Source organism: Mesoplodon bidens, assembly GCF_964165515.1.
Source record: "Mesoplodon bidens genome assembly, chromosome: X".
NCBI lineage: Eukaryota > Metazoa > Chordata > Mammalia > Artiodactyla > Ziphiidae > Mesoplodon > Mesoplodon bidens.
The window spans coordinates 109,087,594-109,111,723 of record NC_138163.1 but is presented as its reverse complement, the minus strand read 5'-3'; the positions used below and the strand labels follow the sequence as shown (position 1 = coordinate 109,111,723).

Sequence of the window (24,130 nt, the reverse complement as noted above, 5' to 3'; positions counted from 1 at the left end):
ATGCTACTTTCAGAGGTTTGAGGATGTTGAACACAGAACAGAGGACGAGAGAGACTTGTGTGTCTAAATAAGTTCTGAAGATGGTGACTGTGAGTGCAGTGCAGGTATGCAAGACAGACCCTTGAGCTTCAGGTGATATTTTGGCTCTGAGGCATAGGCAGACCCTATGTACTTAGCACCAACAATGCAGAGAGGCAAAGGGCTTTGAAAACATTGTCATTTAAAGAAGTCAAGTTTACAAGGAGAGTTTTAGCTTTCACATATCAGAACTGTCTTCCTATTGGTTATATATTATTTTCCAGTAATTAAACATTTCAAATATACCTCTAAAAGTGCTCATTGCGGGGTGGTGGTGTCTGTAGCGTGGCAGGTTAGGGAATAATATGAAGAAAAAGAAGGGAATCTGAAGAGAGACACAAACATTCCTAGGAAGCCCCTAGCACCAGACCTTTGCATACTTTATTTCATTTAATCCTCAAAGATAAAAACTAAAAAGAGGGCTTCTCTGGTGGCGCAGTGGTTGAGAGTCCGCCTGCCGATGCAGGGGACATGGGTTTGTGCCCCGGTCCGGGAGGATCCCACATGCCACGGAGTGGCTGGGCCCGTGGGCCATGGCTGCTGAGCCTGCGCATCTGGAGCCTGTGCTCCATAACAGGAGAGGCCACAGCGGTGAGAGGCCCGTGTACCGCAAAAAAAAAAACAAAAACAAACACTAAAAAGAAAGATAAAACTTAAAATTAATAAAATAATGATTATTAGCATCATTGAGAGTTGAAATTTACTTTGTTTTACAAAGGTTAGGACATTTCTCCAAGGTCAAATGACTCGTAGATGGCAGAACCAGAATTGCCTTCTGAAAAAAAAATATGAGAAAAAATAACAATGAGTTTATGTTGGGTCAGGTGATTGTGAATTTTCTTTTTGTTTTCTTTTCTAAATTTTCTATAATGTGGTTAACTAACTTTAAAAGTAAAAGGAGAAAAGAAAATATTAGATGTAGGTCTAAAGAGAACCATCAACACTGGCAACAGCCGCATCATAACAAGTTACCAGATTTGTTCCCAGTTCAAAGTATGGAGAAGGGATTATCACTCCACAGGAAATGAGTTTGTGAGCAGCTGCTCTCCGTTACCGTGGCAACCCGCAGGTCCTGACTTCCCTGAGATGCGGCACCAAATACAATCTACCAAATCCATGCTGGAAAAATGTCTTCAATCCCTCAAATGCCCTTGTAACAGAATCACAGTTGATAGGTCTGCTCTCCCTGGGTGACACATGCCTCACCCCTCTGATTAAGCTGAGGACGATGAGAAGAGTGAGATGGGATACACTTTTGGTTTAGTGAGTTGGGCAACGGTGGCGCTCTGAACCCTTGAACGTTATCTAGGCCCAGCACTGACCAGCTGTGGGACCTAGGACAACTTATCTGACTTCTCTGAACCTTGGTTTCTTCACCTGTTACCTGGGGCTCAGTTGTCACAAGGACTCAGGAACACATTAGCATGCAAAGTGCTTAGCACTGTGCCAGACCCTGGACCAGTGCTTAATGAATGCGGCTGTTTCCACTCTGGACTTTTATCATTTCTTCCGTTCCTTTGACAATCGTGTACTTATTGCCAACTCTGTGTGGGGCACCATTCTGAACACTGGGAATACAGCAGAAAACAAAACATAAAAATCATGGCGCTTATATGCTGATGGGGATACATACAAACAAGATTTTTAAATGTCAATAAAATAAGTATATTAGGTAGTGATGTGTTAAAGAGAAAAAAAATCAAAGAGGGAGCTGTGACATGTCAGTGTGGAGAGTTGACTTTCAAGTTTGGGTGGCCAGGTAAGTCGAACTAGAGAGATGGGATTTTGCAGTAGAGACATGAGGGAAGGGATCAAGAAGCCGGGCAGGCATCTGGCAGAAGAGCATTTCAGGTAAAGCAAAAGCCAAGGTCCTAAGTTGGGAGCTTGCCTGGAATGTTTGAAGAACAGTGAGGAAGCTGCCTTGTTGAGATCAGATGGAAGGGGGTGTGGAAGAGGTGAGGGACTCTGTTCAGGGACAAGAACTCGGGAGTTCAGACCAGAGGTGAGCTCAGACCAGGTTGGTGACGGGGGAGATGCTGAGCAGTGGTCAGATGCTGGGTGTCTTGTGAAGGCAGAGCTGACAGGACATCCTCATGGAACAGCATGAGCGTGAGATAAAGGCCAAGGCTCTGTGCTCGTCTGAATCCACTACAAGCCTGGAAATAATGACCTACTCATGGTAGGCACTTCAGAAATATTGAATATTATCAGAATTGGAAGATTCCTTAAAGCCTGCTAGTTAAGCCATGTTGTTAGTTCTTGATTTTTCTCATCATCAACCACTAGCTGGCTTTAACCCAATAATACTTCAACAAATGCCAGAGAAAAGCACTGCCTCTCAGAGTAATCGATTCTACCCTTAAAATAGTTCTTAGTGTGTGTAACCTGTCTCTCTGTAGCATTAAAAAATAAATACGAATAGGACTATATTTAGGTCCATTTCACCTTTCCAACTTTCAAGGTTTTTTAAATTTTTATTTCTATTCTGATATTTAATATAGTGTATATCACACCAATTACTGTGATCTACACATAGAAGAAACCTATAAGGCTTCATCAAAAGAACTGATACAAATAAAAAGGGAAGTGATCTCCCCAAGAGGGAGGAGATATGGGGATATATGTATAACTGAGTCACTTTGTTATAAAGCAGAAACTAACACACCACTGTAAAGCAATTATACTCCAATAAAGATGTTAAAAAAAAAGGGAAGTGATGAGGACAGAGATCTATGGAAATGGCCCCATGATAGATTCCTATCACAGCAATGCTGACTCATTTTGTTAGCATCAATTTAGTCACGCTAAATCAACCTGTTACAAAATCACCTAAATTTAGCCAATGGTTTTTCTATTCTCTTTTTTCCCCTAAGAGAATAATAGGACTTTCTAATAGTTTCCAGAAAACCAGATATATTATGTATTCTTCATTTTGTTCATTAGTCAATTTATTTAGTGAACACACACTGGGTCCTAGTGATTAGGGCTCAAGTTTTATTTTAATGAAATATTCTTGCATTAGAGTAATAGGAAATCAACTTTTTCCAACTTTTACAAAAATATAACATATATACTTACATAAAGTCAAATTTACCTTTTTTAGTACATAGTTCCATAAGTTTTGATAAATGTACACAGTTGTGTTACTAAAACCAGAGTAAGGTATAGAGCAGTTCCATCAATCCCAAAATTCTCTCAAACTCTTTCGTATTCAACCTTACCCACACACCCTGTCTTCTTTTGGATTAATCAAGTATTTTTTAATTCTTCCATTTTACCTTGATTATTGGCTCCTTGGTATGATTTCTGTCTTCTTGAATTTGCTAAGACTTGTTCTGGGGCCTATCATGTGATCTATCCTGGAGAATGTTCTGTGTGCACTTAAGAGGAACTTGTATTCTGCTGCCATTAAAGGGAGTGTTCTAGAAATGTCTGTTAGGTCCATTTGGTCTAATGTATGGTTTGAGTACAACATTATTGTGTTGATTTTCTGTCTGGATAATCTATCCATCGATGAAAGGGGTATTGGAGTCCCCTACTATTATTGCATTGTTGTCTATTTCTCCCTTCAGGTCAGTTAGTATTTGCTTAACGTATTTAGGTGCTCCAATGTTGGGTGCATGTATATTCAATCCCCTTGAGTGTGGGTAAGACCTGTGAATATAATGGGATATTACTCCTGTAGGTTACGTTATATGGAAAGAGCGAAGGTATTTGTAGATGTAGTCAAGTCCCTAATAAATTGATTTTAAATTAATAATTAATAAATAATGAGATTACCCTAGGTTGACCTGACTTAATCAGGTGAACCCTTTTAAATAGGGTCCATAGATCAGATATAGGAGGAATGAGAGAGATTACAAGTAGCATACATGCTGTCCTATTAGCCTTGAAGAAGCAAACTGCCATGTTACAGAAAGAGGCACATGGCAGGGAATGGTGGCTAACCACTAAGAGCTGAGAATCTCATCCAACAACAACACAGGACTGATTTTGCCAACAACCAGCGAGCTTGGAAGAGGACTCAAAGCCTCAGATGAGATCATAGTTCTGGGTGGTACATTGATTTCAGCCTGGTTAGACCCTGATTAGAGAACCCAGTTAAACTGATCCATGGAAAACTGATGTAACATATTTATGTTGTTTGTAGACTCTGAGTTTGTGGTAATTCATTATGCAGCAATATAAAACCAACGCACACTCCCAGGCTGATTTAATTAGTATGGAATGGTGCATGGGAATCATGTTTATTAAAAGTTCCCATGTTGTTGTAATATGCAGCCAAGGTCAAGATCACTGGCCTAGACTTTTTTTTACATGCTTCCTTTTGAATCATGGAGGAGAAGAGTTGTTTTTCTTTATGCAGCTTGAATTTTAAAGTAAACTCTACCTTATGATACAGTTGCTATCACTGTAGTTAATCATCCCAAACAACAACTTTTCAATGTCTGTTAGATTTCTGACAGATAGTCAGGGTGATACCTTAGGTTATCAGAGTCATTTTAAGAAAAAATCTTCATGCCCATAGAGTAGGAAAAAATTCATAGGACTACACAGAATGGCAACATCAATGCTAGCTGCTTATGAAACACCTTTTAAAAAATTTCTTTCCAACATTCAAATGAACTAAGTGGGAATATATTTTTTGCATTAAAATGTAAAACTCTATAGGACATGATTGACCATAAATTTCAAATACATTCTGCTGACAGTCCCCATGGAGAATGTCCTACTATTCTATGACCATCATAGTTAAAATTACATCTCTGACTAGGCTATAACATCATTCCTCCAAATAACATGGAACAGTGATTCTTAAAGTTTGTTCTTGGGATCAGCAACGTCAGCATCACCTAGGAACCTGTTAGAAAGGCAAAATCTGTAGCTCTAGCCTAGACCTACCAAATCAGAAACTCTGGGGAGGGAGAGACCACAGTGTGTTATAACAAGCCTCCAGGTGATTCTGATGCATGTAAAACCTTGAGAAAAAATAACACAAAGACAAAGAAATTGAATTATATATTTACACTCTTACCCCCAGAGAAATTTTTGCCTTGATTAGGCTATAAATAAAGTTTTGAAAATTAGTCTATCTATTGTTGTCCCTAAATCAGGATTCAAACAGACTTGTAAAGAAAACCCCTAAAATGGCCAGAACCACAACACCACAGCATGATGCATTTAATATTCTTTGAGTTCCATTATTTTCTTTGCTTCTTGCTCATTTTACAAATAAATAGCCAAGGTCACACACCATGTTTTTTCTTTATCTCAACTTATAATAACGTTGGCCTTGATATGAGTATCTTCATGGAATTCTAAAGAAGTCTACAAAGGTAAGAAAGAAGACAGTTTCCCGACAGCCTGCTCTCTTCTGGGAGTTCATTTGTTCTCTTTCTGTCAACAACAACACGCTTAATTTAATATCCCAAATTTGTTACCCTTCCTTGTCCCTGAAAGAAAATTCAAGGGACGCTTAATGCTTAAATCTGGTGAGCAATTTTCCATCTCCATGCTACTCATATTTCTGTTTTTTTTCTTCTTCTGTTTCATGCATGTCACATCGCTTCATTTCTCTTTGTGATTTTCTTTACAATTGACCTCCTGGTTACTTTTCATGACAAGAAGTCTCCCTCATCTTCCCAGGATTCCCTCTTATAGACAGTCCATTGAATGCATATGCAGAATCATTAAACATTCCTATCTCAGCCCAAGTTCCTTAGAAAACAGAGCCGATAGCAAAGATTAATACTAACATTTTACTGGTGGGGGGTTGGAAGAGCATGTGAAATTCCAGGGAGGAATAATTCATAAAAGGGAACTGAGGCAAGAAAAAAGAAAATACAATATATAAAATTATTAGATTGGCCATAGCTTTATAAGAAAACATAGTTATTTGATCAGTCACATGGACCAGTCCCTGAGAGACAATATGGAGCCATTGCACCTCAGAAAATACATGGGAAGAAGAAAAGGATGGGATTTATCTAACAAAATCTTCTTGTTTACCGTACACTGGCTCAAGCTTGCCACATAGAGCATTAACTCCCTAACCCTCCAGGTTGTGTTACTGAGCTTCTCCAGGAAACTACTGGGACAGTCAAATTCCCCTATTCATGATTGCAAGAGATCATCTAAACCCAGAGGGATGGAAGTAGCAATAACTTCTATGGGTTGTAGAACAGGGTTGAATGAGCTGTGGTGGCTCCTGCTCTGATACATGTAGAAGCTTTTTATCACACTGGGAGGCTGAGACAGATGGCAGAATGAGGAGATGTGTCCATGACAGTGATGGATGAGCTTCTCCACTAGTAGGTGATTAAGTCTTTAGGTGGTGGGGGTGAGAGGGTGGCATATAGTGCCAAGAGAATCTGAGGAGGTTCATAAACTTGGTAAACCAATCAAATCCCCCAGTATGCACCCTGAAAGTAGAGGTAAAGATCCAATCTTTGTCAGTTGTAATCTCCTAAAAAGTTACAAAGACTTTTAGGACTGTTGCTGTACCTGGTCCTGAGGCTATAATAGACATTCATCTTCACCACCATTGTAGATTACTATCACCCTCTGCGAGCATTTAGTCTCATTTGGGTTGCTTGCCTGGTAGGGTGAACCAGAAATTCATCCCCAATGGCTAAACCCTTGCTGGTCTGGTGTTGCTAAAATTCCTGACCTATACTAATCTGGAAACATTAAAAGATGCCCCAGGGAAATTTCTAGGTGTGAGATATACTTCTCTCTGTTCCCATTGTGCAGTAGCATCCTTACTTTTCATTGTTAACTTCATAGAGTGTTTCCCGTCTGGAAATCATGGCCACTAACCAATCAGAGGCTAAAATTGTGGATCAGAAATCATAAATTGCACAACTGGATCAGTGTGAGAGGTGATGAGATGGGCCTATATCCCACTTCTATTTCCAAACCAGTGTTTTCTAGCTATTAAGGATACACCACCATATAATCACATGTATGTTCAGGGCATATACTGCCATTCATGGAACCACTATCCATCTATCTGGTAACACAGAAGCCTGCCAGTTTTGAGTGGCACCCAGTGCAAGGGAAGGCTCTGACTAGGTGCAGAGTGAGATACAAGCTATCCTGCCATTTTGGAAATATGACTTAGCATGTTCATTTGTGCTGGAGGTTCCAGCATGCCAAGGATACTTTGTAGAGTCTCTGGCAGGCCTTGACAGGAGAGTCACAGAGGGGACCCCTAATTCTGGGGAAAAGCTACACTCTACACCTGTTCTATCTAATGTGGTAACCACAAGTCACCTGTGGCTACTTACATTTAAATAAATTAGAATTAAATAAAATTAAAAATTCAATTCCTCAGTCTCATTACCCACATTTCAAATACTTGATAGCCACATAAGACCAGTGGCTACCATATTAAGTGGTGCAGATGTAGAATATTTCCATCATTATAGAAAGTTCTATTGACCAGCCCTGCTTTACACAATAAAAAAACTATTCTCCTTTAAGAATGATCCTAGTGGTATGCTACTGGATCCTAATAAAGGCTGAACAACTGATCATGGACATCAAGTTACCTTGTGATTAGAGCTGTTCATCATGAACTGGGTGTTATCAAATCCACTGAATTGTAAATTGGCGCTGGGTAAAAACAGTGGGAAGCTTATAAAATAGGTCCAGAAAAAAAATCATGTAAGAAACAAAAAGCTTACTGATAGGGCTTCCCTGGTGGCGCAGTGGTTGAGAGTCCGCCTGCCGATGCAGGGGACACGGGTTCGTGCCCCGGTCTGGGAAGATCCCACATGCCGCGGAGCGGCTGGGCCCGTGAGCCATGGCCGCTGAGCCTGCGCGTCCGGAGCCCGTGCTCTGCAATGGGAGAGGCCACAGCAGTGAGAGGCTCGCGTACCGGAAAAAAAAAAAAAAAAAAAAAAAAGCTTACTGATGGGAAAATATGGAATATTAGTAATAGAATCTTTGAGAACTCATTGGCTAATTTTATAGGTAACTCGCGGAGCTCTTCAAAATCTACAAAAATTACGAGGGAAAGAAAATCCCTGCTGTCCCAAAGTTAGCTAATATTTGAATGAGACTAACTCAGTGTCATCCCCTAATCCTCTTTCCATTAAGGTATCTGGCTGCATTTAAAGAGTCTAGAAAGCTCCATGTCACAAAACTGGCTACTGAGAGAAGGACAGTATTCACAATCCCATTTAACATACCCTCCAGTCCCTCCAAGAATGCTACCAAGGAAGTTTCTAATGAGGTTATAAAGCATACAATTCATATCAAAATGTTTTCAAATTTATTTTCATGGAGCTGTGCAAAATAGTCTCTTATTATTTTTACTTTCTCTGTATCAATAGTTATTTCTAATTCACATATAGTATGTGCTTTCTTCCTCTTTTCTTGATTAAATTAATGGGGTGTTTTTCTGTACCACTGAATTTTTACACAGAACCACTTCTGATTTATTCATTTCATCTCCTATTTCTCTGTCCTTATTAATCTTTGCTTTTATATTAGTTCCTTACTTGTGCTTTCTTGTGATTTATTTTTTATACCTTATCTAGCCTTTTAATTGGGAGATTTAATTAATTTTTATTCTTTTATTTTTACTGATGTAAGTGTTTAGGGCTTTGAAATTTTCTCTGATCACTGCTTTAAATTTGCCCCATATTTTTTTAAAGATTTTTTTGATGTGGACCATTTTTAAAGTCTTTATTGAATTTGTTACAATATTGCTTTTTCTTTTTTTTTTTATGTTTTGGTTTTTTGGCTGAGAGGCACATGGGATCTTAGCTCCCTGACCAGGGATCAAACCCACATGCCCTGCATTGGAAGGCAAAGTCCTAACCACTGGACCACCAGGGATGTCCCCTGCCCCATATTTTTAATTGAGATATAATCAAGATATAATGTTGTGTAAGTTTAAGGTTCTTTAGCTAACACTTCCATCACCTCACATAATTAACATTTCTTCATTGTAGTGAGAATATTTAAGATCTACTTTCTTAGCATCTTTCAAGTATATAATATTGTTAACTATAATCACCATGCTATACATTAGATCCCCTGAATTTATTCATCTTAAACTGTAAGTTTGCACCCTTTTACTAACATCTTCCCATTTCTCCCACTCCCCCCAGCCCTGTAACCACCATTCTACTCTCTGTTTCTTCAAACAGCTTTTTTTTTAAGATTCTATATATAAGTGATATACAGTGTCCATCTTTCTCTATATGACTTATTTCATTTAGCATAATGCCCTCAAGGTCTTACCATGTTGTCACAAACAGCAAGATTTCCTCCTTTCTCATAGCTAAATAATATTCCACTGTGTGTGTATCACCTTTTCTTTATTCATTCATGCGTTAATGGAAACGTAAGTTGTTTACATGTCTCGGCTATTCTGAACAGTGCTGCAATGAAAACAGGAGTGCAGATATTTCTTCAAGATAGTGATTTCAATTCCTTCAGATATATAGCCTTAAGTGGGATTGCTTGATCATGTGATAGTTTTATTATTTATTTTTTTAGGAGCTTCCTACTGTTTTCCATAGTGGCTGTACTAATTTGCATTGCCACCAAAGGTGCACAGGGGTTCCCTTTTCTCTTTTCTCCGTATATTCCTCAACACTTGTTATTTCTCATCTTTTTGACGACAGCCATTCTGACAGGCGTGAGGTGAGAGCTCATTGTGGTTTTGATTTGCATTTTCCTGATGATTAGCGATGTTGAGCATCTTTTCAAGGGCCTGTCTACCATCTCCACCGCACGTTACTTCATAAAAGAAACAGACTGTACATATTCTATAAAGAAATACAGCCAGGGCTTCCCTGGTGGCGCAGTGGTTGAGAGTCCGCCTGCTGATGCGGGGGACACGGGTTCGTGCCCCGGTCTGGGAAGATCCCACATGCCGCGGAGCGGCTGGGCCCGTGAGCCATGGCCGCTGACCTGCGCGTCCGGAGCCTGTGCTCCGCAACGGGAGAGGCCACAGCAGTGAGAGGCCCGTGTACCGCAAAAAAAAAAAAAAAAAAAAAAAAGAGGCACAACCTATTATATATAAAATAAGCTACAGGGATATATTGTAAAACACATGGAATATAGCCAATAGTCTATAACAACTATAAATGGAGCATAACCTTTAAAACCTGTGAATCACTACATTGTACACCTGCAACTTAGGTAATATTGTATATCAACTATATTTCAATTAAAACAGGAAAAAAAAGTAGCATGTGGTAGGCAGAATAATGTGCCCCCAAAGATATTTACACCCTAATCCCTGGAATTTGTGAGTATATTACTTTACATGACAAAAGGGAATTTGTCTGTGTGATGAAATTAAGAGCTTTGAAATGGGGAGATTGTCATGGATTACGTGGGTGGGCAAAATCTATGCACATGGGTTCGTAAAAGAGGAGAGCTTTTCCCAGTTAATAGTCAGAGGAAGATGTAACTGTGGAAGAATAGTGATAGAGATGGGCATTGCTGACTTTGAAGACTGAGGAAGACGGATACAAGCCAAGGAATGTTGGAAGCCTCTAGAAGCTGGAAAAGGCAAAGAAACAGATTTTACCCTGGCGCTTCCGGAAGGAATTAAGTCCCGAACCCACCTTAATTTTAGCCCAGTGAGACCTGTGTTAGACTTCGGAGCTACAGAACTATAAGAGAAATGTGTGTGGGATTTTTTGTTTTTTTCCCATGGCACGTGTTTCTTGATTTGATTTGATTTGATTTGATTTGATTTACAATGTTGTGTTAGTTTCAGGTGTACAGCAAAGTGAATCAGTTGCACATACATCCTTTTCTTTTTAAAGATTCTTTTCCTGTATAGGTCATTACATGGTATTGAATAGAGTTCCCTGTGCTATACAGTAGACCCTTAGTAGTTATCTGTTCTATATATAGTAGTGTGTATAGGTCAATGCCAGTCTCTCAATTTATCCCTCCCTGCTGGTAACCATAGGTTTGTTTTCTACATCTGTGACTCTGTTTCTCTTTTGTAAATAAGTTATTTGTACCATTTTTTTTAGGTTCCACATATAAGCGGTATCATACGATATTTGTCTTTCTCTGTCTGACTGACTTCTCTCAGTATGACAGCCTCTAGGTCCATCCATGTTGCTGCAAATGGCATTATTTCATTCTATTTTATGGCTGAGTAATATTCCATCGTACACGTGTACCACATCTTCTTTATCCATTCCTCTGTCGATGGACATTTAGCTTTCTTCCATGTCTTGGCTATTGTAAATAATGCTACAGTCAACATCGGGATGCATATATCTTTTCCAATTATGGTTTTCTCTGGATGTATGCCCAGCGTGGGATTGCTGGATCCTATGGTAGTTCTCTATTTCGTTTCTTAAGGAACCTCCATACTGTTCTCCATAATGGTTGTACCAATTTACATTCCCACCAACAGTGTAGGAGGGTCCTCTTTTCTCCATACCCTCTCGAGCATTTATTGTCTGTACACTTTTTGATGATGGCCATTCTGACTGGTGTGAGGTGATACCTCTTTGTAGTTTTGATTTGCATTTCTCTAATAATTAGTGATGTTGAGCATCTTTTCATGTGCTTTTTGGCCATCTGTATGTTTCTTTGAAGAAATGTCTAGGTCTTCTGCCCATTTTTCTATTAGGTTGTTTGTTTTTTTTGACATTGAGCTGCATGGGCTGTTTATAAATTTTGGAGATTAATCCCATGTCGGTTACTTCATTTTCAAATCTTTTCTCCCTATCTGTGAGTTGTCTTTTCGTTTTGTTTATGGCCTTTTATGTTACCCTTGATTTCAATACTGTACTTCTGACTTATAGATGACATTTCTGTATATGGAGGTGGTTTTCCATCCTTTTTCAGTGGGAAAGATCAATAGCTCATTGTCAAGGTAAAGAAGAGATTTGGATTGCCTTTCCTTGTTGGACTGAAACTAGTTTTAGGGAAAGGTGTTTGACCCCCTTCTCCCAACCTAGTTTCCCTTGGTCGATTGAACGAATAGCCATTACTCTTTCTATATGCTTATTTCCAACGAGAGTGTACTTTTGTGAGGGCTGCACAGCATTTTATTCCCCCCTCCCCTCTCAACAGTTTGGAACACATAGTAGGTCTCAAATAATTGTTTAGTAGATAAACTACTAGTTACTTGGATTAACTAAACCAACACCTCAAATGTGGCCCACAATTGCCCACTGACATTTTTTCTATTATTATTATTTTTTAATTGAAGTACAGTTGATTTACAATGTTGTGTTAAGGACAAGTATTGCAAATTACAGGTAAGAATTTTTTTTTTCTATTGATGCTGGAGTGAGTCAAGGGAATAAAGAAATCAGCTCGGTTTCCCTCTTGAGCCAAAAACCAGTTGAGACATAAGACACAAGAATCAAATAGATAAGAGAGAAAAATATCAGCTTTGTCACTCTAAGATTGAATTGTACAATGAAATGGAACATATGGCCATAATGAGTCCCCCAGAACCTCCCTTCCTGACAGCATGTCTGAGAACGCAGCCTCCCACTTGCAGGGGGAAATCATTCCTGGGGAACTTATCACAGGGAGTTTGTGAGAGAGGTTGAATCTTTGGGGTGGCGGGGGACAGAGAGAGACAGACAGACAGACAGACAGACAGACGGACAGAAGGGGTAAAACTAAAGAGCCCCACTGTGTTAGTTGGGTCTTCTGAGAGGCAGACTCTGAGACACAGGAGTGCAAAAATTTTATTGAGACATAAAGTTTTGAAAGATAGAAGAAGGAGAAAGCACAATTGGGCAGGAGAGCCTGAGATCTCAATGCACATTTGACAAAACGTCTGCCAACCCATTGGGGAGCTCCACAGCAAGCACTGTCTATTAAAGGGGTACCACTTTGGGCTGAAATGCCAGGCCTCGGCACTCCTGCTATGTTCAGTCATTGGTTGGGGCTGCCCAAGAAGAAGAACATGGCTTTCAAACTCTGGAGGCTGTCAACTAACTTCACTTGTTGCAACTCACTGTCAAGTTCTTTCTGGAAGGGGGATCCGAGTGGCACCCCTCCAGGGCTGCCACACAGACCTACTGTGTTCCATTTCCTACTGTCTCTGATTAGAAAAGTTACTCTTTCATCCCTGAAGAGGAATGGACAAGGGAGCAGAGAGGAGCTAGCTGTGTTGCTCCCATGTGTTTCTTTCTCCAGGAATGAAGTGGAAACACAGAAAGAAATACCAGTTAAGGAAAGGTCCTTTACACAAGCGTGAGACATAAGAAATCATTCCCTCTGCTTCTTGCAACCAATACCATGTAATCCCGGTTGCCTTCTCAAAAGGTCCTGTTAACTGGAGAGCTTTTTATATTTCCGAGCCAGAGATCTGGGGGCGGGGGGACGCTGCGTAGCAAGATGGAAGAGAAAATAAGTAGGGGTGAGGATGACAAGAATGGAGCCAATGACGCTGGGCACTGTATGGAGGAAGGACAGAGAGAAAATCATTGTATCAAAGAAGGCTAAGAAGGGATTTGGGAGAAGATAAATGTCAGAGATATTAAAGTTGATTACTTTGGGTAGCATGTTATAAATTCCTTCTTGATCTCCACTGTGGAATCTTAAGAAAGTCTGCATTGCCCTCAGATGCTCCTGTGAGTGTGGATTCTTCACAGGATGCTCAATGAGGTATTGACATGTATGCGTGGAGGAATATACCACGCAACAGAACTTAGTAGCTGAGACACAGTCTACCTTAGGTGTACGTGATGCCAAAACCTATGCTGTCAAGTGCTCAGCTTATACTGCTGTTGGTTGGCTTCCAAGGAGGGTGGCAGTGGTTCACAAAGTCAGTGGAACAGCTTAAAAATGATTTTGCCCTGAATATGCCAGAATTGTGGAGTTCCTTCTTGAATGGGCTTGTGTTCCAAAACCCGGGGTGTGGACCCAGAGAGTGGAGACACACTCTTTGTTTTCCGTAGTTGCTCCAGAGTAACTCTGCCTGGTTAGTCAACCCCCAAGGGTTCCCGTGACTTGACAAAGAAGATAGCCGTGATCCTCCCTATCGTCGCATTCAGCCGTTACCATGGAGTTTATCCTGGGTCCCCCTGGAATAGGTGACAGGTGATCAGAAGCAGTCCCTCTGGGCGGAACTACAAGCCCAGACAGCCAAACCAAAAGAAAGAAAATGCAGTCTCTGGTGAAGAGCAACGGAGAGAAGCTAAAAGCACAGGCCCTGGATATATAAAATGAATGCCCTCAAATCCTCCCATCACCGCCGTCATTGTTATTACTAAGAACAAGTCAGTTGTAGGAGTCAGAAAAGGTCGGTCTCTGTCCCTTCCTTTTCCCCGAGGCTGCAGTGATGACTGCTCACCCACCTTCTGTCCAAACCCCACTGCTTCTGGTTCTCTCCGGTCTTCATCTCCTGGCCTCGGGGCCCACTTTTCTCCTTCCGCTGCAGGTCCACCTTCTCCTCTTCCAGAGGCCAGCCTTTGGTCTCCTCTTATAATAACCATGGCAGCACAGAGCACGTAGTGTACTGAACTGCCACAGGCAGAGACCAAACAAGAAAGGGACAAGTATTGACCTCCCCTCTGGTTAGCAAGCCCCATGTTTCCTTTTTATTTTATATATATATATATATTTTAATTGAAGTGTAGTTGATTTACAGTGCTGTGTTAATTTCTGCTGTACAGCCAAGTGAATCAGCTATACATATATATATATATATATTATTTTTTTTACATTCTTTTCCATTATGGCTTATTATAGGATATTGAATATAGGTCTCTGTGCTATGCAGTAGGACCTTGTTGTTTATCCATCCTATATATAAAAGCTTACATCTGCTAACCCCAGCCTCCCACTCTATCCCTTCCCCACCCCCTCTCCCTTGGCAACCACCAGTCTGTTTCCTACATCCGTGATTCTCTTTCTGTTTCATAGATAGGTTCATTTGTGTCCTACTTTAGATTCCACATATAAGTGATATCATATGGTATTTGTCTTTCTCTTCCTGACTTACTTCACTTAGTATGACATTCTCTAGTTGCATCCATGATGCTGCAAATGGCATTATTTCATTCTTTTTAATGGCAGAGTAATATTCCAGACATCCTTCTAAAAATGCCTTTTCTGTTTTGATTAGCCAGCATCCCATTTTGTGATTTGCCACCAAGAACCCTGACAAATACAGAGATTATGGCAATTGTTAGATCGTAGAAGATTACAGCCTGAAAAAGAGGGTGGGGTGTCAGGTAAGAGAAGAGCTAATGGAGAGGAAAGAGATGTTCAGACTGAGTAAGACCAGACGTCTAGGGTCAACTCTGAAATGTTTTACTTGTGAGACTCCCAGAAGGTGTGTCAAATCTAGGGGGAGTTTAGTGAAGGGGCAGTGACTTCATCTGGGGACTTGTGGAATCTAAGTTTTCTGGCGACATCCAGAAGGAGATGTTTCACAGATGGCTGTGCAAATGCCATAGTCAAGGGAAGCGCCTGGGAGTGGGGGCAGAGAGAGAGAGAGAATATGACTGGCCCATGGATGTGGCTGAATTGGAGGGGAAATATATATTGAACAAGGGTTGAAGAGGCCAACAGCAGAATGCAGGAGGATGGTTAGCTTTACATAGTTCTCTCTAGATAAACCTTAGGTAAACCACGAAAGGACAAGGAAGGTAAGAAAAGAAGGGCACTGTTAAGAACTACGGAATGATCAAGCAGAGCAAGTGCTGAAAAGAGACTAATGGTAACGTGAATTAGTAAGCCAGTGATTCCTTTTGAGAGAGGAGTTTTGGTAGAGTTCCTTAAAGGGGAAAAATCTCTCCCTCCTCCTGTGTCGCGTAAATCCACCGCCTCCCCCCTGTCTCCTCTGGGTCTTCTTTCACTAAGTGTATCCCAGTCCACTCCTGAATTTGTAACCTTTCCCACTCTATTGGCTCCTCTACAGTAAATGAACATAGCTAAAATACCCTTTCCACTATTCTCCACTTGTAGAACTCCAGTGCCTCTTTGAAGACTCAGTGTCACCTCCACAGCGGATGTTGCCTAGGACCCAGGTAAGATTTAGACCCCTTTCCTCTCCTGCACTCACAGGGCACCTTGTAAGCCTCCTCTTTTAGCTCTTCCTCAGATAGATTGGTGCTATCTCTCTGTGTGTCCATCTTTTCCACCACGCTTGTGAGCAGGAACTGTGCCCGAGTCATATTATATTCCTAGTGCCAAGCATAGCGCAGAAAACTTCAAAGAATCCAGGATAATTTGTTGAAAGCATTTGGCTAAAAATTCTTGGCTCTTTTAATTGGGCCATTTGGCTAAAAATTTCCAAAGCTGCATGAATGCTCCCTCCTAGAATGTTTTATTTTAGGTTTATTTCTTGGATTACGGTTCTAAAAAATATTTTAAGGTGGAACTTTTACTTCTCCATCAACTTTATAGAAAAATTAAACTTTGGGGAGAAAGAAAATCGTGCCCAGGGAATTAGCGCACAGAAAAAAAAGAGAATAGATCTCCTTGTTGCATGTGGCCTAGTGAATATCAGATATAACATGTTGTAAACCAAAAGTAATGTTACCAAAAAATAAACGTTAAAATACAGATTAAAGGGAAGGAGTCTATTCCTCCTCAGGCAAGGCAGTCGCTTTGCATATTAATGAAACTTAAATGACTCACAGTAAGAAAAATGATTGGAATAGATTGCAGTAACTTAAAAATGAGTACACTTTAAACACCTTGTGTGATGACTATGTGATTATGGAGAATCAAAATGGCTAGTCCCACTCTGATGCTCCCAGAAGAGAGATGACTGCTGGCCCTTAATTAACAAAGCCACACGTGGAGCCCAGGAAGCTGTAGACACAAAGAAAGTTGACAGGTTGACTTTGTGAAATACGCAAAGATGTCAGTCTGGAAGGTGACAACTACAATTCTGGGGCGTGTGAGGGTTAGGGATGTGTATAAAATCTTATAAACATCCAAGCCATTCTAGAATATTCACTGAAAGTGACAAGAAAATGGAAGGAAACGGGAAAAGACAAAGAGCTGCATAAAGACAGGTGAAAAGTTTAAAATATTTGATGGCTTGAGATGACTTCGGGGCTTGTGGCAAATTACTGTAAAACGTGGCTTGGCAAAGATTTCCTGAAATGTTTTAGGCTTTGCCGGCCCCAGGGTCTTTGTTGCAATGACTGACTCTGCAGTTGTAGTGCTAGTGCGTATGCAGCCACAGACAATAGGTAATTGATTGGGTGCGGCAGTGTTCCAGTAAAACTTTGTTTATCAAAACCCTTGGGGACCAGATTTGGCTTGCAGACTGTAGTTTGCCAACCCGTACTCTAAAAACACCAGTTTGTGACAAAACAGCACATTGCGCAAAAGCTCGTATGTAAATATGTGTGTGTGATCGATAATTGTTGGTTCAATCATTGTTGTTCGGGTTTTTATTGTGCTTGGTATGTTTTTATTGTGCTTGGTCCGGTACTCACATGAGGGTATGGCTGAGTGAGTTGGTTAAATCGAGGCATCAGTGTTATTTTCCAGCGTCCCAGGCGATTCCAAGGTGCAGCCACCACGTTTAACAAATAGGATGCTGAAGAATGCTACGCAAAATTCAATGTGCCTATTATTCATCACCTGGGGTCCTGTTAAAATGCAGGTTCTGATTCAGTAGGTCTGAGGTAGAGCTTGGGATTTTGCATTTCTAACAAAGTGTCAGATGACAGTGACCTGCGGGTCCAGGGACCACATTTTGAGTAGCAAGGTGCTTGCACTGGCTTTCAGTACCTGGGATGTCTTGGTCCTGCCCCTGAGACTGATGTAATTGGTCCTGGAGGTGGCCTGGGCATCGAGAGCTCTACAGACTCCCAGGTGGCTCTAAGGTGCGGCAAAGCTTGAGAACCTCTGTGCTCAATCCAGTGCGTGGTGACCTAAATTTTCGTTATTATGTTATCAGTAGCCCTGTTGGCCATTCTCCCCTTCCAAGCCACCCATTCCTCTCCTTTTCAGGTCCAAACCTCCAGAAGATGGGTGGGATCAGGATTAGCTTTTCATCCTTTCAGTCTTTGCCACCTCTGAGGAGTGGACTGTAGTTCAGGATGGAAAGAGGAGGGAGGCTCAGGCCACCTGGGTCGAGGAAGAATAAGCAGAACAGTTGTTCTAGGGGCCGAGTTAAAGGGGAGGCTGGTTGAGACAAATGGGGAATTACCACAGAGGGCTGTCACGGCAAAACTCACCTCCAGGCTTGGGCCTGAGCTTGGGGCACTGGAAACAGCCATCTACCCTCCTGAAGCCTGGCAGCAACTGGCAGCCAAGCAGCTGGGAAGGATTTCTCCTTCTTGATATGCAGAGTGACACAGTTGGTCGAAAGGCAAGAGAGACCCCTAGTGGCAAAGTATAAAGGTGAAATCCTTTCATCAACAAGTCATAAACACCACAAATGAACTTAGCACTAAGTGAATGATAATGATGGTAAGGATGATAAATGGTGGCTTACAAATAATATATGTCCTGTATGTGCCAGGCACTGTTGTAAGTATTGAGAAAACATTAACTCATTTAATCTCAGCAACCCAATGGGTTTGATGGTTTTTAAAAAATTTAGTTGATTGACAGTATGTTTCTGGTGTACAGCAGAGTGATTCAGTTATACATATGTATTCTTTTTCATATTCTTTTTTCTTATTGCTTATTACAAGATATGGAATATAGTTCCCTGTGCTGTACAGGAGGTCGTTGTTGTTTATCTGTTTTGTGTAGAGTAGCTTGTATCTGCGAATCCCAAACTCCTAATTTATACCGCCTCCCCCCTTCACCTTTGGTAACCATAAGTTTGTTTTCTATGTCTGTGAGTCTGTTTTTGTTTTGTAAATAAGTTCATTTGTATCATATTTTAGGTTCCACATATAAGTGATATCATATGACATTTGTCTTTCTCTGTCTGACTTAACTTCACTTAGTATGATAATCGCTAGGTCCATCCGTGTTGCTGCAAATGGCATTCTTTCATTCTTTTTTATGGCTGAGTCATAGTCCATTGTATACATATACCACATCTTCTTTATCCACTCATCTGTCGATGGCCACTTAGGTTGCTTCCATGTCTTGGCTGTTGTAAATAGTGCCGCTATGAACACTTGGGGTGCATGTATCTTTACGAATTATAGTTTTCTACAGATACATGCCCAGGAGTGGGGTTGCTGGATCATGCTGTAGCTCTATTTTTCGATTTTTAAGAAACCTACAGACTGTTCTCCACAGGGGCTGCATCAATTTACATTCCCACCAACAGTGTAGGAGTGTTCCCTTTTCTCCAAACTCTCTCCAGCATTTGTTGTTTGTAGATTTTCTGATGATGCCCATTCTAACTGGTGGGAGGTGATACCTCATTGTACTTTTGATTTGCATTTCTCTAAGAATTAGTGATGTTGACCATCTTTTCCTGTGCTTCTTGGCCATCTGTATGTCTTCTTTGGAGAAATGTCTTCTGCCCATTTTTTGATAGGGTTGTTTTTTTTGTTGTTGTTGTTATTGACTTGTATGAGCTGTTTGTATATTTTGAATATTAAGCCCTTGTCAGTCGCATCATTTGCAAATATTGTCTCCAACGGGGTTGACACTTTTATTATCCGTGTTTTACATATGAGGAAACTGAGGTGCAGAGAAGTGAAATAACATGCCCAAGTTCCCCCAATTTAGGAAGTGGCTCAACTGGGATTTGAATCCAGTCAACCTGTGGTGAAGGATCCAAGACAGTGAACTGCTTCTCCAAAACAGGAGAGTAAGAAGGATCTTCAGTCAATTTATAGTTGTAAACACTCACAAACAGCTGCTCAGCCAGTGCTTCCTGATATCTAGAGGAGAACAGTGTATATATATGTATGTATATATATATATATATATACGTATATATATATATATATACACGTATATATATATATACGTATATATATATATATATATATATATATATATAGTGAGACTGTATCAGAGAGAGAGCAGGGACTTCAAAGCAGACAGAGAAAGAGTGAAAAAAAACAAATTTGACTAAAAAGAGTAAAGGGAGAAATACCATTCAACACCATTTTCTGGAAACTAAACTCAAAGGACCATAATCCTCCTTTTTAAGAAAGTATTGAAGCACAGTTATAGGGAAATGTAGAAAAAAATGACTCCTTAGCTAAACTTGTTCATATTTCAGTAAATGTTAAAAGCAATCTAGTAACTCTAAAATGACTCAAGCTACTCATGTGTCTTTGAATATAGGATACGAAGTCTGAAAATTTCTAACTCTGACCTTTGTAAACTATACACGACACAGAAGAAACAATATGTTTTGAGTATTTTTTCTCGGACCTAGACAACCTTAGGGTTTACATGGGAACAGATTTCATCAGCTCAAATAGAGAGTGGACTGAGAGAGGGGAAGAGTTTCCAAAGGGGAACAGAAAAGACAAAACCAAACCAAACATAGGAAAGCAGGTCTGTCGTTTCCTTGGGAAATCCTTTTACTGGGAAATAATTGTCTTTCTGCCTATAGTCAAGAAGACAAGGTAATAGGCTCACGCCTCTCCACATCGAGAAGGGAGAAAGCAGAGACCACACTGAGAGTAAGAACAGGCTGATTTTGAGAGAAACTCTGAGCAGACACAGGTGGCCACGGTCTGGAATGAGGCAGTGGTCTGAGTGGGACCAGCAGCTCTCTAGGTGTTCCAGTGTCTCATCCCATCCTCTGAGTGTTGGCTGCTCTGGGTTTGGGGCCGCCTGTGCCATAATCTCTCTACTTCCTTTCTGGTGAGCTTATCTACTCCATGACCTCAACCCATCTATGTATATTGTATAGGCTAATATGTCCCACATGTATTTTTCCAAACCTGACATCCCCCTGAGGTCCAGATTCGTTTTTCTGGCTACCTGCATGACAGTTCCTCTTGGGTATCTAATAGGCATCTCAGATTTTACATGACACGCCTTCCCAGCCCCTCGAGTCCCCCTGCAGACACCCCCAGATTAATAAATAGCACGACCATCAGCCAGGGTGTTCAAATCCAAACTTGAGCCTAGATTATTTTCGTCATTTCCCATTCCTCACCTCTGGTCCATAAAGCAGATCCTGTAGACTCATCCAGTTCATCTGAAATTTGTCCGCATCTCTTCATTTCCTGTACCAGCACCGCAGTTGAAGACCCCATTGTCTCTCTGGGCTGCTACAGTGATCTCTTAACTGGTCTTTCAGCTTCAACTGTCCTCATCCTCTACATTCTTCAAAGCAGCCAGAGTCAGAATAACTTGGCTTCACCTTCAGAGAGCTATATTCTACTTGATATTCAATATCACAAATTGACCTTCAGCCTGGACCTTATATTTTTCAGTCCTTCTATTGAGGTAATTTGGGGTTTGGGGTACCATGTTACCTTAATGGAAGAAAGAGTACAGTAAAAACACCTACATTTGCACATGTTGTAAGGGCAGTCTGCATGTCCATCATGGTGACTAGGGAGTCACCCCTATGTTTGTGTGCAGGCCAGCCTGAGGCTCAGTTACCATTATCACTGTTGCTCAGGGTGAGCTTGTGAAAGAGGGACCCTGCCAAGCTGGCTTCTGGGGTCTCCATCTTGCTTCCCAGAATCAACAAACACTAACATTTACATATTTTAGTGAACTCAGAGTTTTCAGGTAAAGTTAAAAGACCCTTTATTTTAATCCCTGTCCCATCCCATTCCTCCAGAAGCAACGCTACTGTGATTTTTATACCGTGTTTTTATACTCCTGCTATTCGCAGGGACCCGCATTCAGCAGGGCCTCACCTCACCACCCCCCATATACCCACATTGTTTATAAGGGGAAGATGGATTTTGCACTTTCCAGGGCCCCATGGAATGCCTTCTCCCTCCCTCTGTGGAGATCCTGAGCTGCATGTGGGTGGGGCATGGGTGGGTGGAGAGCCTCCTGGATACCTGTTTTACAAAGTGAGCGATTTGCACACAGGAACCAAGGAGAGACCTTTATTTCTTTAGGAACCAAATAACTTTATTGGAAGAAACAGAAAAAGTGGAAGAAAAAAACTTAAGTGATAACGTAAAGTCCAGGAAAACAGAGTCCTGCACTTGTTGCAAAAAAAAAAAAAAAAAAAAAAAACCAAAAACTTAAGCGAACTTCTGCAAAGGCAGTATTGCCGTCTGCATGGCAGGCACGGTGACCAGGGCTCTGGTCACCCCGTGGCTCTGGGGAAGTCCAGTCCAGGCTCAGTTCTTGTCGCTGTCGTCCAGGGTGAGCTTGTCAAAGAGGGACCCTGCCAGGTCAACATCCGGGGCCTCCATCATGCTCAGGGTGGTGACATGACTCTCCAGCTCTCTGATGAACGCCACCTGCTGTCTGAGGTAGTGAGTTGCCAGGAAGTGGCACAGGTGGTGGTCGCGCTTGTCGGTGGCCAGCTGGTACAGGTGGAGCAGGTTCTGGTACACGCACTTCTCCAGGAACAAGGCGCACTTCATGGCCTTGAGGCTGCTCTTCCAGTTGTCACTGACTGGGTTCCCGATGTCGTGAAAATCGAGGCGGCCCCTGCGGTTGTTCTGCAGGCATATCAGGTTCCAGACCCGCGAGCTGTGCTCGCTGGAGTGGTACACGAAGAACCAGGTTAAGTACCTGACGGCCACGTCGCCATCGTGGCGGAGGTAAAAGGCCACGTCCAGGCAGAACATGGAGGCGTGGAACTCCAGGGTGACGTGGCTGTTGACGGCGGCCTCGCAGTCGGGGTGGTAGTTCTGGCGCACCTGCGAGGGCCGCGCTTGCTTCATGGTGGACGGCTCCGGCATCGTGGCGGGCGTGAAGGCCAAGGTGAAGGCGAAGCCGCGGGGCCTGCGGTCGCTGCCTCGGAGCTCTCCCGTGTGGTCGAAGAGGGCGGCCGCTCTGGGACAGACCGGAAATGGGGTCCATTACGGGAGGTAGGCGGTGGGCTTGCGGTTCTGTTACCGGAAGTGGTCGCGTGGGGTGGGCGGGGCACGCACGCTGCTCCCACGTTCCCTCACAGCCTGCGTGAGGCAGGGTGACTTTGACCTGCGCACCTGGTATCTATTAAGTTTTTAACTTTGCAAAAATATTTCAGTTTCCAATGACTTTCTCTTGTTCTCTAATTGCGCCCTCTTATAGCACCGTGTTCTCATTTTATAAACCCATTGTCTTCCTTAAAATTCTGAGAATATGAATTTGTAATTTTGGGTACTGTTCTCTTCCGTTTCCTGTATTATAGTTGTTTTTTTCTCCAGAAATAGTTCTGTTTGTTCATCATGATCTTCTCTTTGACTTTCCTCAAATATCTGGCAAACATTTGTCCATTCGTATCTGGGAGTAAAGGAGTCATGTGATCAGCCAAGGTAACTAGCATGGATCTGATCTACAGTTGGGACGCCCGTTTCACTAAGAGTCTTCTCCTCTGAATGGAGGGTCTCAGTGTGTCAGTTAGGGAGTCTTTTCTATTCGGGGTACATGGTGTGGAGCTTGTAGGTGAGATAGGGAGCATCCCAAGTGCCAATAAGCTTGGCATTTTCTGACATTAGAAGACTTTCGTATATCTCTTCTGTAATAGATTGTGTCGTTCTGTTTTGTTTGTTCCTCTTCTGCTGAGCGGGTCTGCGGTTATCTGAAACCTGCTCTCGTATGGGTTCCCTTCCTGAGCCTTTGAATGACATAAGGAGACTATCACCCCATCGCCTGCACCACCCCTGTGCACTGGATCTTGGTCAGAACAAAAAATAAAAATGTACTGTCTTAGGCCAGCAAGACTTGGGATATTTGTGACCGCAGTTAGCCTACCCTGACTAGTTCCCCAAAGGAAGTTCTGGATGACTACAGGTTCTAAGCCGTTGTAAGCTTATAGCATTTCCTTTGGTGCAAATGCAGATCCCAAAGTTAAACAGTCTAGATAGAGCCGAATCATCATGCTCTTATTTCTTTTGCTAAATTCACCAATAATATATATCAGTCCTGCTCCCTTTTTCCCTCCTGGAGAGTGGAAGGAAAAATCCCTCAAAGACCCATGAAGCACAAGGAGTAAGTTTTTCCATTTCCCTCAGTGCTGGGGAACAAACCCAGGCTGGTCCTCAGGTGCCCGGCCTTAAGCCGACAA

General features: G+C 41.8%; 2 protein-coding genes across 2 annotated transcripts in view; one reads left to right on the top strand and one right to left on the bottom strand.

Annotated features, from left to right (window-relative positions):
* The window catches only part of LOC308609441 (melanoma-associated antigen B16-like), a gene marked incomplete at its 3' end in the record, with an annotated part of 609,526 nt that overhangs the window by 260,406 nt on the left and 324,990 nt on the right, over window positions 1-24,130 (top strand). The window contains exon 5 of the mRNA XM_081223109.1: window positions 16,009-16,070. The remainder of the gene's footprint in view (window positions 1-16,008; window positions 16,071-24,130) is intronic.
* On the bottom strand, window positions 22,251-22,802 carry LOC308609443 (ferritin heavy chain-like; the record flags this gene model as incomplete). The annotated part of the gene is made up of 1 exon (XM_081223111.1): window positions 22,251-22,802. The coding sequence occupies one exon, from the start codon at window positions 22,800-22,802 to the stop codon at window positions 22,251-22,253; it is 552 nt and encodes a 183-aa protein (XP_081079237.1).